General features: G+C 43.1%; 1 protein-coding gene across 2 annotated transcripts; it reads left to right on the forward strand.

The window, feature by feature from the left end:
- Positions 1-2,113: 2,113 nt before the first annotated feature.
- ETV3 (ETS variant transcription factor 3) lies at positions 2,114-19,107 on the forward strand. 2 transcript variants are annotated; one of them, XM_005541370.5, is made up of 5 exons: positions 2,114-2,341; positions 4,321-4,379; positions 4,980-5,217; positions 6,445-6,560; positions 14,355-19,107. In XM_005541370.5, exons 2-5 carry the CDS (start codon positions 4,334-4,336, stop codon positions 15,488-15,490), a joined length of 1,536 nt encoding a protein of 511 aa, XP_005541427.1. In that variant the 5' UTR covers positions 2,114-2,341; positions 4,321-4,333; the 3' UTR covers positions 15,491-19,107. The 2 variants fall into 2 exon arrangements, with proteins under 2 accessions (XP_005541427.1, XP_005541428.1); XM_005541371.5 differs by having other exon boundaries at positions 4,324-4,379.
- Positions 19,108-19,315: the final 208 nt, after the last annotated feature.

The raw sequence follows: 19,315 nt of genomic DNA on the forward strand, positions 1-19,315 counted from the left end.
AGAGGATCCCAGCCACAACTCATTTATTGATACCCACTAATTATTAAGGAATTTCCAGTTTCCTTCATCAAACCCAAATTCACCTCTTTGAGTTTCAGGCCAGTGATTAGATTCTTAACGTAAAAACTGTTGAGTTCTGCTGGAATATAAACATTTCTCAATATATCAATTTAGACTCCAGCCAGGTAGAGACTTGTTTATCTCTGTTAATTGTATTTACTCAAGACATCTTTTGTGACGTTAATTAGAGAGGCAGCAGCAGAGAACCCTAGGAGTCTGGCCTGAGTAAAAATAGGCAGAAAGAGTCCCTATACTCCGACTCCCGGCCCTTTGTGGAGCACAGGATTCTTGGAGTCAACCGTGCTGGCTCTAACCATAACCACTTGAGCTATGAGCCAAAGATGAGCAATTTCAGACTTTCAGAAAAACTACTCATTCCCGATCACCCTGGTTTCTGAGTTGTAACAATTACTAAGATTTGCATGGGTGGTATGGGAAATTGAGAATTCTCATAAGAATGATTCTTATGATTATTATCTTTGCCATTTTTCATCTGCCATATTTAAAATATACCATTCTCTGTTCTAACCACTCTACATGTATTAACACATCTAATAACAATCACGAGTAGATACTATAGGTATTATGTTCACATAGATGAGGAACTGACACAGAGAAGTCACTTAACTAAGGTCACAAAGCTAGTAGATGAAGGCACAAGGACTTAATTTCCATTTAGCTAAACTCCATTATTTTAAAGGAATGTTCTAGCAAACATCTGATATCTACATGTAAGTTGCTGTTCTAGGTACTATGCAGAAGATGCAAAGAATATATAGGCAGTTCCTACAAAGAGCTAATGGACTAGTTGCAGATATTGGTAACCCTCTCTATGGTGTTTAAGTTCCACTCCTTATTTTGTTCACCTACAGCGCAGGAATTTCAACTAGAAAAGATATAACAATGCTATCTTTTTCAAAAATCAGGTAAGGTAATTTTAGGCCAGAGGGAGCCAATTTACTAGTTAATTTATCAAAAGTTAGACAATGACTAGTAGCACATTCAAAATTGGAAGCAATTTTTGTAACAACTAATATTTCCAAGTCCCATGTGGCAGACGTGGTGCAAAGGTCTTACTAGAGCAGAGGTACAAAACAAAGTTTTGATCCATTTGATCAAAATTGATCTTCAATTCTCCTTCAATCCCATCTCTCTTCTTCACCTCCCCCACGCTCGTATTCTAAATTCTTTAACCTTTACTGATCCTCACTCCTCCCTTTCTTCTGCCTCTGGAGTGAAACTATGCCTGGACACCACTCAGATTTACGGGGGTGGGACTGGAGATAAAGCCGAACTGCTTGAGATTCTTTATCCTTAATTAGCCTTGAAAGAAAGAAAAAAAAAAACATGCTTTGGACAGATATTTGTAATTGCCCGAGCAGGAACAAAAGGTAAAAGAAAAAAGGGACACGAGTTTTAATGACTTAGGGAGAGGACTTGCAAGCTGCTTAGACTGGGACGAATTAAGACTAAATGCAGTAGGGTGGGAACTAGCGGGGAAGCGGTCATGCTCCCCAGTCTTCCCGGGGAGGAAATGCCAAAGCGACGTGCTTCAGAGAAAGCTTTGCGGTTTCTTTCATACGTATATGAAAGGGCCCTTTCTTAAAGAGTAGGGAACTGCGTCTGAAGTCTGCGGGTCCTGTCTTCCCATTGTGAGGGATCCCCTCTCTGGGAGGTCGCAGGGCCCTTTTCTGGAGAAAGACTGGCCGCCTTTCTGTTGTGTGGGAGAGACTGTTTCCCGGCGCCTGGGCCTTCCTGTGGGGTCTGCAAGGTCCCCTCCCCTCGGGAAGTGAGACCCAGGGGCAGCGCCTCGCCCCGCAAATTCCGTTCTGCCTCACCGCGCGGAACTCGCGGGGGAAGCATGTACCAGACCAGCGCCCTCTCGCGCCGCGTCACCCCTCAGCGTCTGCAGGACCCTGGCCCAGCAGCGAGCCGGGCCGGCCGCCCGCCACGAGCGTGCGTAACGTGCCCCCGCAGCGTGACGCACGGGCCGCGCCGGGGCGGATGCGCGGGATGCGTGTCGGGAGGAGCGCGCAGGGGGCGGAGTGCGGGCGGAAGTCGGCGTCTGCTGAAAGGAGAAAGGAAAGGGAGACGCGGCTGGGTGCGGCGAGGTGAGGCTGGGAACCGGCGGGAGGGTGCCTCCTCCTCCTCCCCCGCCCTTTCTGCTGAGGATGGAAGTGACGAAAGCAGCCGAGGAGGTCACTTCCTGCTGGGGTGGATGAGGAGGAGCCGGAGACGCCGCGGAGGAGACCGGACTGAAGACGGACCGTGCCGGGAAGAGGTGAGTCCCGGCCTCGCCTCGGCCGCCGGGCCGTCTGGGTCGGATCCGGGATCCCGGCGGGGATGGCGTCCCTGGGATCGGGGCCGGCCGCCGGGCCGCGTACCCACCCAGCTGGGCCTCACCCAGTACGGGGGGCGGGGGAGGGTGGGAGCCCGTGTCTGTCTGAGGGGCGACAGGGACCCAGGTCAGCGTTCATGCGGTGGCCCCGCGCAGCCCTGAGGCCACGGTTAAGGGAGGTCCAGCCCGGGAGGTGAACGGCAAGGAGGTTCTGGGGGCTGTGGAAGCCAGGACCCGGAGCTGCTGCGGGAAATCCGCAGCGCCAGACTGTGCATGCCTCACTCTTCGGGGAGTGGTCGCGATCAGAGGAAGGGCAGGGGTCCTGTGGTTTGCAGAGTTGAGAGGAGTGGCCCTGCTTGGATGAAGTGTCCTTGCAGTGAATATGCTAAAGGCGTGCAGAGGCGCCTCAGGGCTCCTGGGAAAGGGACTTTTATGGGGAAAATTGGAGAGCTGGAGTGTCAAGAGAGGGCTTCCTTGTCAGGTCATCGTTGCAACGGGATTTGAACCCCAGAGTCGTGATGGTTGGAGGGAGTTCTTTGACAGGGTAAAAGGCCTCACGATCCGACAGCGCATCCTAGGAGTTAAGAGTCCAGGGCAGCTTCCTGGAGCAGTGGGGAAATTCGTGTTTTTCCTCCCTCATTGTCACTAAGATGGAAGAGGAAGCTCTTGCCTCAGCCCTGGTGCCTTGTTATTGTATATCTCGTGTGTGTGTGTGTGTGTGTGTGTGTGTGTGTGTGTGTGTGTGTGTGTGTGTGTGTTTTCCTTGTCTGTCTGTCTTCTCCTTCCTTTGGGGTGTTTATCTTGTCCTCGGCCGCTAGTAGTTTTGTAGACTGACACTTGCTGGTCTCCTTGCTGTGTTTGGTGAGAAAAAATATTCAAAAGATCTAGAGGAATCCTAGGTTAGGTGAGATTTCCAAGATAAGGAATTTGTCCCTACCCGGGGGCCACTTAGGCACCTGCATTCTCTCCAGATTCCTGCTAATGTGGATGCTAAGGGCCTGTCATCCACCGTGGGGAACAGCGAGGGTAGATCTGCCCTCTCCTGCCTCCATGTCCCTCTGGCAGTTTCACCCCTCCCTCCTTTTTGCTAAGTGATTGACACAAGCTGCTTGCTGGGAGGAACAGGAAATTTATTGAGGAACTGTAAATCTGGATGGAATGAATTCAAATCGCAGCAAGACTCCCTCCACTCACTGGCCAGAAGGGCTTCAGAAATGCCTGCTTTTCACCCCTTCCTGTTAAATGGAGAAAATGTATAATTTTTCTCAAAGACTTTTTGGGAGTTTGTGTGTGTTTTTTGTATGGAGTAACTGTACATATGATATGTTTACTTCCTGTATCCCAGGGTATTTTTCAAGGAGGAGGGAGCAGTTTCTGGCTGGGAAGAATCTTCCTTCTCCCATCTCACATAATTCAGCAAAATAAATCAAAATCAGATGTTCATTCTTGAGTGGGAATCAGATGGATTTGGGTTTTTTTCACCCTTTAAACTGGTACATCTGGGTGAACTCAGGCTTGTGTATCTTGGCATGTGGGCTTGTCTAGTAATAGAAGACAAACTGTTTGACTTGTTTTGGCTGCGTTTTTGGACCCATTTCACTGTACCCTCCTTTTTTATTTTTATTTTTGTACATTTGAAGGGTTGGTCAGGAGGAGGAAAGCAAATATTAAAGACAGTGTTTACACTTTGTGGTTTAAAGTCAGGTGAGAGATAATTACGGCTTTTGAAGCTGATGACCTGAGGCCCATCATTTGATAATTTGGGGAGTAGCAGTTTGGAGGTGACATGTTTGAAAGAAAGAGAGTTGCATAAGGAAAGAAGAACAGTGGAAAGGAAGTTTGGGGAAAGACTGCCAGAAAACTTTGACAGGATACTAAATAAAATAGCATCTTAGAGTAATTGTGTGGCTTGTGTCTCTCAGCAGGAGGGTGAAAATGAAAGCCGGCTGTAGCATCGTGGAAAAGCCAGAAGGAGGTGGAGGTGAGCAGAAGTTAATCATCTCTGAGGTACCTGGAAGGTCCCTCAGTGGTTCCTGTTCTCTCAACTTGAGCTATGTTCACAAATGTCAGACCATGACTGACAGCCTCTTGGCTAGGTGGATACTGGCAGGACGGTTGTAGGCTTGTTTCCTATGGATGTATATTTAACATGTCTGGTCACCACACCCATATCCCAAGCTTTAGAGTCTCTTTGCTATTAGAGACACACTTCCAACCTTAGGGAAAAGGAATTTTCAGCTGTATTTTCCTGAAACATTAGTTTATCTTTCCTGTTTGTTCCCTTTAGCACTTTCATGTCCTCATAGAAAGTAGGTGTGAGATTTAGTAATGTATGAAATGGTAAGATTAGGACATCTGGTTGCTGCTGCCCAACTCTTACCAGATTTAATGATTGCCACAAGGATAGGTGACTTCTCTGTGCTTTCCTCTCCCCATTGTGGTTAGGCCCAGCTGACTGAGAGTACTTACAGCATGTTTGCAAAGCACTCTAGGTTCAGAGCAGTGGAATGTGCAGTTGGGGTTGCTGGTATGTATGTACCTAGCTCTTAACTAGCTTAATCTTGACCTTCTCACATGAAAGGGTATCAGTTTCCTGATTGGGCCTACAAAACAGAGTCGTCCCCAGGCTCCCGGCAGATCCAGCTGTGGCACTTCATCCTGGAGCTGCTGCAGAAGGAAGAGTTCCGCCATGTCATCGCCTGGCAGCAGGGAGAGTACGGGGAATTTGTCATCAAGGATCCAGATGAGGTGGCCCGCCTCTGGGGCCGCAGGAAATGCAAACCACAGATGAATTATGACAAGCTGAGCCGGGCCCTCAGGTAAGGGAAAGGATTCTCAAATCTGTGTTAACAGATTGGAAGGAGGCTAAGCTGTTTAGTGAATGCTAGATAAAAGGGTATCAGGTAATAAAAGACTACACTATCTTAGTGAATAATGTGTCACTTTAAAGTGGGAGTAGAAGAGCTGTTGAATGTGAGTAGCATAGGCACAGGAGGAGAAAAGGCGTATCTTTGGTTATATGTAGGAGGGAATTCCAATGTGGCTGGCACTGGATCCTGACAGACAGCCGATTCTGCTCTGTAGTGGGCGAGAGTATATGGTGAAACATGGATTGGAGCTCATTTGTAATCCAAAGGATTAGTTTAGACTTCTCTATTAGAATCTGTCAGAATTTCTTTCTTTGGGCTCCCATGGAAGAAACTTAGAAAAGGATGAAGCAAGTTACAGGAGGAAGATTCAATGATACTGACCTATCTATTCAGGAACTATGTCTGTGAGCTCAAGTTGTCCATAGCCTGCTGCAACATGTCTAAAGATTGATCACTCTAAGTTTTCTCTGGTTCTTTTTTCCCCTTGTCAGTCTTAAATTTCATAGCCCGTTAGCCCTCAAGGGGCTAGAAGGCAGTTTATGACCTCTGCTACTGCATAGATGTAAGACTAAAGGTTCCAGATAATTGAAGTTCTCCTGACCTGAAATGTAAAATCTGTGCAGTGGCTTTGCTGTATTCTTTCACATCCCTTTGAGTCTTTGAAGGTGAAGCAGGCCACACTAGCTGCTGTTTTCCAGATCAGGGCATGCCATTGTTTGACCTGCCACCATAAAACAGTTCTACATTCCTTTGTCTATCTTTTGAGCTTAGGCCTCCAGACTAACCACATCAGGTCCGCTTAGTGACTTGTCTGCCCCCACCTGGACAAGACCAAAAAGAGAAACTAAGCAGTTAGTGACATGCAGTGCAACCGGAAGGAAGTGGACTATAAAATTGAAATTGTAGAGAGATGGAGAAGAAAATGTTTGGGGCTAGGATAGGTGTTCACAATCTTAAAGTGAAGTTGTCTTTGTAAACCTCTCGGCAAAAACTGGAGCTGAGTTGAAAATTGAGCTCTTAGGTCTCCTAGATCTACCTGGAGGGCCAGGCTGCAAAAGATTGGTAGTGATTTTTGTAATACTTAGAGCAAGAATTGTTGGTCTCAGTGGCTACCTAAATGTATTGAAAGCTGTCAGTAGCTACAAGACAAATTGACATGCATTCCTGTTTTTACAGATACTATTACAACAAGAGGATCCTTCATAAAACAAAAGGGAAAAGATTTACCTATAAATTTAATTTCAACAAACTGGTGATGCCCAACTACCCGTTCATCAACATTCGGTCAAGTGGTAAGATACAAACTCTCTTGGTAGGGAATGAATTTCGAATTGAAAAGAATTTTTAAAACTCCAAATCTAAGACATAGCATGTTTAGGAAGATTTTAGAAACACTAAAATAATGTGATCCTTTGGATTACCTCAGTGTTCTCGCTCAAGTCGTCTCACTCATAAAGAGAGTTATAGGCTGTGCAGTATCAAGATAGATTTCTTTGGTTTATTTAGTTGGTTCCCTTTTCTGCATATTGTTTGTAATCTCCTAGATACTATTACACTGTCTTGTTTGGGAATGATGTTTCATAGGTTTGTGATGATCTTTAAGTTCAGGACTCAGTTTTAACACCCAGCCCAATGGTTCTTTCATAGATGGGAACCTGTTTCTACAAACACTTCCGATTTTCTGTGAAACTAGCAAGCTCTCCCTTATCAAGTGAATATCATCAAAACCACAGCATCCTTGATCAGAGAAGGGGGAGGTTCACATGTTTGCAGTGAAAAGCAGTGTCTTTGATCTGCACCAGCAAATCCTCAGAGAACAAGATTCTGGGGTTACTTGACCTTCTCTCCTGTTAAGTGCACTAGGGCTTCCCCTCCTGACTTTCCTGGTTATAGCTTTCCATCACAGCTCCCCACATTCTCTCTTGATGTTGAAAGCAGTCTCTCAAAAGACTTTGTTGTTGTGTGGTTTTTTGTTTGTGATTTTTTTCCGTATGCAAATCATACTCCTGCCCAAGAAAATACAGTAGTTCCCCTTTATCTGAGCAGTATATGTTCTAAGACCCCTAGTAGATTCTCAAACCACAGATAGTACCAAACTCCATTCTTATATATGATTTTTCTTCCCTTAACCCCGCTCGTATGTATCTGTGATAAAGTTGAATTTATAAATTAGGCACAGTAAGAGATTAATGACAATAATAAAATAGAAAAATTATAACAATATGCTGTAATAAAATTATGTGAATGTGGTCTTTCTCAAAATATCTTTGTGTACTGTACAGACCTGTTTTCAGACCTCTGTGGGTAACTAAAACAGTGGAAAGCAAAACCTCAGATAAGAAAGGACTACTGTAGATTGTATTTAATTGTTTTCTGACCAGTCCGTCAGTAAGTACTCTGTCATTGTGGCCTTGTATGCTAAGGCAAAGAATGCTGATCATGCAGTAATACAACTTCTCAGAAAAGCTGGAAGAAACCTGAAAAATTAGTGGGGGTGTGGCTGAGAGAACATAATGTTGAGATCCATTGCAGATATGTAATTACTACACAACAAGTTAGGGCAGTTTTAGCTTGACTCTGCTATCATTACAGTTTCATCTCTCCTTCTGTAACCACTCCCTCCTGTCCCTGGGGCATGCATTTAAAAAAAAAAAAAAAGGGGGGGGTATTGGAATGCATCTCTCTAATTACAACCTGTTTTCTTTCCTTGTGCCTGAGGGAGAGGCGTTAGGAAATCAGACCTGTTCTAGCCACTCAAATTTTGCTTCCTCTATTTCTCACTCTTGCCCCTTCCTTGTATGTCTAGAGGAATTGGGAATCTAGATGTATATACCAACAATTTTAAAGAATTTGTTGGTTTTTATACCCCTTCACCCCGCTCCCAAAAAAGTGTTTCATTCATCTTGTTCTTCTGTCTTTTACCCTTTTTATCTATTGAAAATCCAGAACTTCAGCCACTTGGATAACCTAGAATGGGGCATTCATCAGCCCTGGGAAGTAATGTGGTTTTCCAGGGTAAGGAAACCTGGATCCTCACTCTGGGAAGAATCCGATCTAGAAACTTAACAGTAGTGGCCCAGCACACCTGTTCTGCCTGAAGGCAATTGAACCAACTTTGATCTTTAACCCCAGCTCAAGATCCTAATCAAAAAGCCACAAGGGGCCGGGCCAGGTGGCTCACTCCTATAGTCCCAACACTCTGGGAGGCCAAGGCCAGTGGATCACTTGAGGTCAGGAGTTCAAGACTAGCCGGGCCAACGTGGTGAAACCCCCATCTCTACTAAAAATACAAAAAATACAGGTGGCAGTCACCTATAGTCCCAGCCACTCAGGAGGCCAAGGCAGGAGAATCACTTGAACCCGGGAGGTAGAGGTTGCAGTGGGCTGAGGTCATGCCACTATACTCCAGCCTGGGCAACAGCGAGACTCAGTCTCAAAAAAGCCACAAGGAAAGCAAAACTGTGTCCATTTCGTTTAGTACATTTATCTCTACTACCTTGTTGCTCACATCCTAGATATAGACAACTCCAAAGAACTAGTGTCATTAGTTTATAAAGAACTTTTTGACCAGAAAGGCCAAATGTTGTTTAAGGTTAACTTTATGATAACAAAGGAATATAACATTTATTGAACATCTACTTTATGGAGGTACTTTTGCTTAGTAGTTTTGTGAATTATCTCATTAAACTCTTCAGCCCAGTAAGGTGAATGTCTTGATATCCACATTTTACAAACGATAAAATTAGGAAAACAACAGCAAAGTTAAAGACTGATCAGGGTAGGTTGAATAGTTATCTATTGAACAGTTTCTCAGGAAACAATTCCTGAGAGATTGAGCTATGGAAATCTAGCTCTTATTTAATAGATCATATATTCCTCCTCTAGATTGTGATTCATTTGTTCAACAGATAATGGGAGTTCTTTACCTCAAGGAACTTAGAATTTAGCAGGAGAGATAAGATATGCCGGGTTTAATGCAATGTGAAATGTGATAAGTACTCTAAATAGAGCTGTGTGGATTTAGATCCTGGAGGCCAGTGAGATCATGTCTACGAGGTGGGTTGATAACAGTTGGGGTATTCTGGTCTGTGTATTTTATCATGAAAAGCATCCTATATAATACATTATTAAAATATTTTCTTATATTTGCATAAGAAACATTGGAAAGATACAGAAGATACTGTCAGGATCGGGGCAGGACAGACCAGTTAGGGATGGACTTGATACCTCTCAGTCTATGCCTCTCTACTCCCACCAACCCCAGTTTTTTTTTTTTTTTTTTTTTGGAAAACTCCAAATCTTTAGGAATATTGGAAAAAGGACAGTAAACACCCATATATCCTTTGTCTAGTTTCACTAATGGTTAATATTGTAGCCACATTTGCTTTATCTCTTTCTATTTATATATACTTTTTAAATCTTTTGAGATTAAGTTGCAGACATCATGACATTTCGTCCCTGTGTACTTCAGCTTGTATTTCCCAGGAACAAGGACATTCTCCTCCGTAACCACAATAACATTACCACACCCAGGATGTTTAACATTGATATAATGCTGTTATCTAATACATAGTCCATATTTGAATGATAGTTGTCTTTTTATGGTTTAATTTTTGTACCATGATTATCTAATAAAAAAATTATTTTAACAATGACATGCAATTTGCTATGCTTGGTACTATTCTAAGAGCTTTACAAATATTAACTCTTAATCCTCATAACAGTAGGCCCTGTTCTGACCTATTTTACAGGTAAGGAAACTGAGACACAGAGAGGTAAGCTGTCCAGAGGCACATAACTAGTAAGTGGTAGGACCAAGATTTGAACCTAGGCGAAGACCTTATGAATTCCATTTTGCCAGAGGGGGTCAAAGATTCCAGTGTGCTACTTGTACTAAGCTACAAGGTAGAAGGTACCAGAACTGAGATTCAGAGCCAGTTTTTTTCAACCGCAGTACTTGAATTTCATGGTGACTTCATGGAGGTGGTCTTATAAAGCAATGGTATTCAAACTTTCTTTTTTAGCAGCAAACTTTCTTTCTAAGCAAAACCTTAGGTTTGATATATCAACATATAAAAGTAGGGCTACTCCAGTTAATCAGAGGTAAGGGTTCTAGAATGCTACCTTCCCAGTATTGCTTCTAGTCTCACCTCCCATTACGCCACCTAAATGCATTAGGAAAATACTGCTTATTATGTCTCCTTTGCAGTATACCTTAACATAGGTAAAGACTGAGATTCCTCCAGTTTATTATTGTTATTATTATTTTAATAAAAAACTAGATTTTGGGCCAGGCACGGTGGCTCACGCCTGTAATCCCTGCACTTTGGAGGCGGAGGTGGGCGGATCATGAGGTCAGGTGTTCGAGACCAGCCTGACCAATATGGTGAAACCCCATCTCTACTAAAAATACAAAAACCGGCCAGTCACGGTGGCGCGCACCTGTAGTCCCACCTACTTGGGAGGCTGAGGCAGAAGAATTGCTTGAACCTGGGAGTTGGAGGTTGCAGTGAGCCAAGATTGCCCCACTGCACTCCAGCCTGGGTGACAGAGCAAGATTCTGTCTCAAAAAAACAAAACAACGAAAAAAAAACTAGATTGAATCAAGCATTTCTAAATTGCTTAGGAGACAGGACCTTTCCCTGCACATTGGAAAGATACAGAAGTTACTGTCAGGATCGGGGCAGGACAGACTTCATTCTTCTGAGTACATAGAAGTGGCTTTTTGCTTTTGAGTAGATGTACTCTTAATTAAAAGTCAAGATCCAAAAGAATCAAAAAGGGTAGAATTGTAGCCACCATAATTGGCTAATAGAAGCACACATTTGGCCTGGGACCCTCTTGGCTGTACTCAAATCATTTGCAAGGTCATCCCTCTGTTCTTCCTAATTTTAAGATGAAATCAGTGGCTTTTTTTTTTTTTTTCAATCTGTGATTTTGTTTTTAATTATCTTAAGTTTTATAATCATGCATAATTTTTAAATTTGTGTATATTTCCTCTACTTAATTCCTTTTAAGTTGGCAAAAGCACCATTTCCAATCACAAATACATAGCAGTTCTACAGTATTATGTTTCTGAATGGCTGCTTAAAGACAATCCCAAATTATAACTTAGTCTGAATTAGATAGTAAAGAATTAATAAGCATCTGATCCTATAGAATACCTATAAAATGTGAGAAATGTTAAATCTTTATTTGATATTACACATAAACCCACTAAAATGCCTTTCAATAAGTAAAAGGAATCATTTTAGATACAGAGAATTCTAATTAGATTGGCTATTGTTAAAGCCAAAAATATAAAGTAGACATTGCTACCTTATATTCATCCCTTGCCTTTAAGAGGCAAATGAACATAAAACACTGGTGAATCTTGCTTGGTTCCGAGACAGTGAAGGAATTTCCCCAGTATTTAAATACATTCACATAACCAGTTATGTAAATCTAAGTATAAAACCCATTCTCCAATAGGTTCTAAGATGGCATTCATCATCTTTGTGAAAAGTTGAACATTACTAATGAAGTCCAGTCATATATTTAGAAGGGGTAAACAGTGATAGAGAGCATTTACTAAATCGGAATTACTATTAAAATTCCAAAAGCCAAACATACTCATCTAACCTCAAATCAGTCTTAATTAAATCAAGACTGCCCAACAAAAATAATTCTGTCAGTCATTCATGATGTGGATTCTGGTTTTTGAGATCTGTTAAATTATGGTACACATAAAAAAGTCATGAGGCTTCTGTTTTGTAATAAATAACGGCAGTGTCCCGTTATTACCCATTAGTAGCTTTTTTGAGATAAGCTATCAAGTCTACCCTTTTCTGCCTCTTCTTAATGTTGGCAAAGATCATTTTTGTTGCAGGGATGTACTTTTTGGCATTCTCCAAATACTCCATCAGTGTTCTTATTGGCATCTGTGTAAGAGAATCCAGTGGCCTGGCCTGTCTTCCACCCAAAGAGACACGGAGATTAGGCCCAGTCTCGTGCTTACCTCTCTTTTCCACAGTGTGACATTGGGCACGCTTCTGAACACAAATCTTCTTGCCTTTCTCAACATCACCCGTATTTAATTCTCTCTTTCATCACTGACACTATGAAGGTTCCTGCTAAGAAGCCAGACATCCTGCCCTCTCAGTCAGATGCTTTAAAAAAAAAAAAAAAAAAAAAAAAAAAAGGCCTGCAGAACAGTTTTCTGTGGAACATTAGTTTGGGAAATGAGGCTCTGCCATAGTGTTATTCAGTCACATGTACCTAGAAAGCTACAGTCTTACAAATACCAGCAGACTCCAGAGTATGCTAGACCAAGAGGAGAAGGCACCAGCTGATGGGAAGCAATTCCTAACCATACCATATCTGTGTGCCTTTTTTGTTTCCATTTCTAGATCACTATATTTTGCTTAAAATTTTGGGGTTTTTTTCTATTTTTTTCTTCTCCCTTTTTCCTTCTTCCTTATTCATCTTTGCCTCAGAACCCTGCTGATGTTGTTTTAGAAGCTGCTGACACTTCCCAGGAACCCACAGGTTCCTGAGGCCTCAGATGGCATACCTTTTTCATGTCTCATCAGGAGGACCACTGAGGGAAGTTGAGAACCATGAGCCACTAAAGTTGACATGGGCTGGGCACAGTGGCTCACAGCTGTAATCCCAGCACTTTGGGAGGCTGAAGCGAGTGGATCATTTGAGGCCAGGAGTTTGAGATCAGCCTGGCCAACGTGGTGAAACCCGGTCTTTACTAAAAACAACAATAATTAGCTGGGCATGGTGGCCCATGCCTGTAATCCCAGCTGCTCCAGAGGCTGAGGCACGAGAATCACTTGAACCCAGGAGGTGGAGGTTGCATTGAGCCAAGATGGTGCCAGTGCACTCCAACCTGGGCAACAGAGCGAAATCCTGTCTCAAAAAAAAGAGAAGAAAAAAAAAATTAGACATAAATAGCACAGTGTATGTTATCACTTAGAGCTTTACATTTTAGTAAGCAGCCTTGGAAGAAGGAATAGTAGGTCCTGGATTTTCTCCCAGCCTCTTTAATGTTTAAAAGCAGGTTGCAAATGGAGATCATTCAGTAGAATTTGTTAGAGGAATGTGGATTCGGAGAGATTGAAAAATATTTGAATCTCTGTGAAGTAGTGATTGTATATCAGGAATGATAAAACACTTGGCAATAAGAACTTACCTTAACAAATGTTTAGCCTTTTTAAAAGTTAAGCTGTTTTTACTAAAATATGTTCTGTGTATGTCAGGTACAGGGTCTTTGAGTTTTTAAGGCATTACTTTACATGCATGTCATTTCCAGTTTTGTATGGTTTGCTTGCTTTTTATATGTGGCCAAGCGGTGTATCCAGGAATGGGGCCTTGGCCCAAGCAGAGCTTCTTTGAAGGTACAGTCAGCCAGAGCAGCTCTGTCCCCTCCCCACATCCCATCTTGAAATATATCTTTATTCCAACAAGGAAAAATGTGATAGCATGTGAGTAGGCAGTGAGTAAACATCAGAAGTCCTCTTGTAGCGAGTATCTATATGTTGTTATTATTTTCTATCTTAAATGTTCTTGAATGTTTATATTTCAGTAAACCTCTACCTCGTCACACACACACACGAATATATATATATGGCCAAAATTACGGAAATAAGAAAAGACTATTTGCAGAGCTAAAAGTTGAAACAGGTAATATATACACAATATTTAGAGTTGCAGAGAAGGCTGTTGTACCCATTCATTCCTTCCACTTAATATTTATTGTGTACTTCTTAATTGTTAAGTCCCGAACTGCGAGGTGTACAGTTGTGAACAATAGGAAGTCCCTGCCATGTGGAATTTAGGTTTTAGAATATGGATAAGCAATTACAATGTTTTTGACAGTAAGGAGTACTGTGAAGACAGTAAAGAGCCTAGAAAAGGATGACAAATTTAGTAGAAGCAGCTGAATAGTAGTTACTAGGAAGTTGGAGAACTATGGGATTCAGTCCAGTTGGAATGATTGTTTCCTATTACTACTAAATATTTTGCACTTAGTTAGCGTAAGTGATGATAATGAATGAGCAGTCCTCTGATGGAGGCTTTTGTATTTTCCACCATCACAGGTGTGGTTCCTCAGAGTGCGCCACCAGTGCCAACAGCCTCTTCCCGGTTCCATTTCCCACCTCTGGACACCCATTCTCCAACCAGTGATGTGCAGCCGGGACGGTTCTCTGCTAGCTCCCTAACTGCTTCTGGCCAGGAGTCCAGTAATGGTACTGATAGAAAGGCTGAGCTTTCCGAGCTGGAGGATGGCTCAGCTGCTGACTGGCGCCGGGCTGTGGATCCCATGTCCTCCAGGAATGCCATTGGCGGAGGAGGGATTGGCCATCAGAAACGCAAGCCTGACATAATGCTTCCTCTGTTTGCTAGGCCAGGGATGTACCCTGACCCCCACAGTCCCTTCGCTGTCTCTCCAATCCCTGGCCGCGGAGGTGTCCTTAATGTCCCCATTTCACCAGCCCTCTCCCTGACTCCCACCATCTTCTCCTATAGCCCATCACCAGGCCTGAGTCCTTTCACCAGCAGCAGCTGCTTCTCCTTCAACCCTGAGGAAATGAAACACTACCTTCATTCTCAAGCTTGTTCTGTGTTCAACTACCATCTGAGTCCTCGGACTTTTCCCCGTTACCCGGGGCTCATGGTTCCACCACTGCAGTGCCAGATGCATCCTGAGGAGTCAACTCAGTTCTCCATCAAGCTGCAGCCCCCACCAGTTGGGCGGAAGAACCGGGAGAGGGTTGAGAGCAGCGAGGAGTCAGCACCAGTCACCGCACCCACCATGGCTTCTATTCCCCCAAGAATCAAGGTGGAACCTGCCTCTGAAAAGGATCCTGAGAGCCTCAGGCAGTCAGCACGAGGGAAGGAGGAGCACACTCAAGAAGAGGGCACTGTGCCAAGCAGGACCGTTGAGGAAGAAAAAGGCACCATCTTTGCCCGTCCTGCACCACCCATCTGGCCCTCTGTGCCCATTAGCACCCCAAGTGAAGAACTTCTGGAGGTGACTGAAGATGGTGAGGACAGGCCTGGCAAAGAGCCCAGTGCACCTGAGAAGAAAGAAGATGCCCTGATGCCCCCCAAGCTTCGGTTGAAGCGGCGCTGGAATGATGACCCTGAAGCCCGGGAGCTGAGCAAGAGTGGCAAGTTCCTCTGGAATGGGTCAGGACCCCAGGGCTTGGCAACAGCAGCAGCTGATGCTTAGAACTGGAAGTGGATTAGGAGCTGTTTATACTATAATCAAATACATACATGTATTTATGTAGCAAGAGTTCAGGGTAGGGGGGAGGGAGTTAAACTGGTTTGATCATTCTGGGGGCATAGACTTGTATTTTTATGTTTTGGGGATGGGATGGGGTTATCTTCTGTTGTAAATTAGGTGGGATATGAACACACTTATTTTCCTGGTGAGTAGGACACAGGGAGGGTATTGAACTCAAAGGAGAAGGAGCCTCTATTTCCTGTTGAGGCTTACACTTTCTGACAAGGAAACTCCCAAAAGGCCAAGATACTTTTTGGTCCCATGATAGTTCAGGTTCCAGACTTCTTTCTTTTCTATTGTATTTATATGTGGAAAGCCATTAATGAATTTATTTTGCTCCAAGAGATATACATAAAAGGGAAAAGGGCATGGTTGGGAGGTTGGGCAGTAAGACACCATTAATACTAAGTATTTTGCCTGAAATGCTTCTTTATATTATTTCAGGGGAGGAATAAGATAATCTCAGACTTACTGGGGTGGGGCTTGGGGAATGTTCAGATGTTACTCTTTTTCTTCTTCCCTTTTTTGTTTTTTTGGATTGGTGGTGTTTGGCTTTTTTTTCTTTTCCTTTTTAAAGAAAATGTTTTCAGGAAACATGAACAAACGTACTGCCAGTTATAGTGGGACTGGGAAGGCACAGGAGCTGGCAGCCTCTCAGCTGCATAGTTGAGACAGCAAGCCCTGCTGTGAGCTTCTCAGACTTTTCACCTACTTCACCTATTAAGAAGCCATGAGGAGTTGTAAACTCTTGTTCAGGGAAGAAAAGAGGGCAGGAGGAAGTAACCCAATGCCTTTAAAAACAAAACAAATGAAAAAAAGTATTCATTTTTCCTTTTCTATTGTGGGTTTGGGGAGCCAAACCAAAGTGTGACTGTGAGCAGATTCACTGAGAGGCGTGACAACATTATTGAAGAGGTCTTTCCATTATGTCTGGTTCTCTTATTTTCTTAAGTCAAGCCTTAACTATGAACATACTTTAAGATGATACGGGTCTGTCACCATAAACCTGTAAAGGGCATGGACAGCTTTTCACATAATCCAGGAATGTTGAGACATGGCTAAGTTTCTAGCTGATATTTAGTCATTCCCTCTTGATATTGTTGGGATGGGTAGCCAAAAGGCAGGCTTGTGGGAGTTAAGAGCCGATGATACCTGGAAACATGGAAGGTAGCTGGGGGTACAAGTGGATGTTTGTTGAGACTGAAGAAAGAGGTGGAAAGAAGACACAGAAGGCAACCAGATGCCAAACGGCCTGGCATGAATGAAAGAGTTGGCGTCTGTCCTGTTGTGGTGTTCCCATTCTTGCCATACCCATTTGCCCAGATCGTTCTGATTCTCATGTTCAATTGACTATCCCACATGAGACTCCAGTTTGTAGGCAGTGAGGAATTGTTTCTTCCCGGGAAATTCCCTTCCAGCAACTTCAGAGGAATGGGAAAGTATTCATCTTACGTGAAGCAAAGGAGCCTGGACTAGGGGCAGAGAGAAAGAAGCAGCAGCCAACCTTCTATGTGTGTGCACATGTGCCTATGTTGTGTACATCAGTACCTGACTGTGGCTCAGATCTGCGTAGCAGCAGGGAGAGAAGAAATCACTCCATATCTGATGAGAGGAAGGGTGGCACAGGGATGGTGTCTGCAATTAGAGACATTCCTGACTCCACCTTAGCCTAAGCAAACTTTATATACTGAGTAACATTTGAGGGTTGTCTTTTAATGGTGGGGGGTGTTTTTTCCTTTTTAGACTACATTGCTTAGACAAGAGAGGGAGGGACTCAGAAAAGGTTAACGTGGTGAGGGAGACAGTAGATGGCCTGGGATGACTTGAGTCCATCATACTACTGTTTGGCAGGTGTCCTCCCCCTTGTTTGATTCAAATTCCGTGGAGTGACCTGCCTTTCCCCAGGAACGGGACTGAGAGGGTGGTCCCCAGCAACTCAGGCTGCACAGGGCTCCCCGTTCAGGCTGCCTTTTCTCTGCACGTCGACTTACCTCTGAATCAGAAAGCAAGCCCAGCAGGTGAATGAGGGATGTCTGCTTGGCATTGCCCAATCTAACCAGGGAGGCTGGCTGGCCACCCACTGTCCACTAGAGGGGAGAGCCAGCAGGTGTTGGTATGAACTCAGGAATAGAAACACGAGGCCTTTTTAAATAAGAGGGAGAAGAATCCATGATGCATACCTGTAACCCCCTAGAACCCAAGTGCCAGAATTAATTCCTAGATGCTGCTTCTGTTTGAACAAAACGTCACTGCTTTTACACTTGAAAAACAACACACTCGAAAAATGTTCAACTCCATGAAAAATATTTTTTGGCTTTAAGAAATTGTTTGGTGTTTCACTGTTTCCTTTGATTGCCATTCCACCAGTAAATTGTTGGTTGATTTGCACTGCACACTGGGGTTGGGGTTGGTGGGGGAGGGTCCTCATACAGAGCCGAACTTGGGGTTGCTCAGGAAGTGGACCAGGGAATGTAGAGGTCATTGACATTGCCTGGGACAAAAGAGCGGGAGATAGTTTTTCTCCCCTCAGCCCACTCCTGGTAGCACCTGTCGCCAGCCTGGTGCAAAGCCAGGCCTTTCTCTTCTGTGAGCATCTCATCACTGTCCAGCAGCAGGTGGAAAAAGGGGGAAAACAACCAGACATATTTTTTTCTCCCCCATTTTTTCCACATTTTGCTGTGCCAAATGTTTAAAATTTTGCAAATATAAATCTATTGAAATTTCATTAATCAAGAGCTTCTTCGTGTAAAGTTTGCTTTTTTAGCTATAGAAAAAGAAAACAGTAAGTATCTCTTAAGGGCATCCAGCCTTGCTGAGCTCACCTTTTTTCCTGAAGAGTGGGTAAGAGTGAAATATTTAATATAAACGTTTCACCAAGTCCCTTCACCCTAATTTTGAAGCTGCATTTAACCCAACTCACTAACACAGGGAATGATTGCACCCTAGTCCTATGTGGGCCAAGAAACTTTCAGAAGCATTAAAAAAATAGTTGAAGTATATCACTTCTCACGAAGTGGATAGAGTCAGTTGGCTGTTTGTCCCTTGTTTTTTATTTATTCCATAATTAATGTTTGTGCTTTTTGTTTGGTAAACAGTAATGGAACGTACATTTTTATTTTGTTTAGAAGACAACTTTGATTCAGTCTTTCAAGAACTGTTCCATTCTTGGTTTCTTCTTAGGGGGAAAAAAGTTACCAGTTAATTTGTTTTGAGGTATTTAAGCATTCTTTGAGTTATAGAATTGTGATGCAGGGATTTGTGAATGAGACATTTACATGTGAACGGTGACTTCACTAGTTACCTGCTTAAGCAGAGTAAAGTGTGTATATGTACATAAAATGTAAGTAATCTTAACTCCATTGTGCAGTGCCTTTTAGATGTTCCGCTTTCTATAAAGTCTTCAAATTTTTGCATATATATTATATATATGATGTAATGTTATAGAAATATATGTATAATATACATATTTTTTTCCAGGGGTATCTGATAGCTCTGTATTTTGTTATGGAAGTTGAAAGAAAAAAGTATTTTACCTCAGAAATTAAAGTTAAATAAGAAAATACTTTTAAGTAATGTTTGCTGAGAGTTGGTTTTGTTGTTCATCATACACTGTGCTGGGGTGGTCACGCCAGAGAATTTGCCAAGTCTGTCCTCGCTCACCCACCCTTATGCTTTTTTATTCCTATTGTACAGGTACCAACATAGTAAGGAAATAGGTTCTTTTTTTTTTTTTTTAATTCTGAATCCTTTATTCATTTCTTTTTTTTT

The sequence above is a fragment of the Macaca fascicularis genome, chromosome 1 (assembly GCF_037993035.2).
Source record: "Macaca fascicularis isolate 582-1 chromosome 1, T2T-MFA8v1.1".
Lineage (NCBI taxonomy): Eukaryota > Metazoa > Chordata > Mammalia > Primates > Cercopithecidae > Macaca > Macaca fascicularis.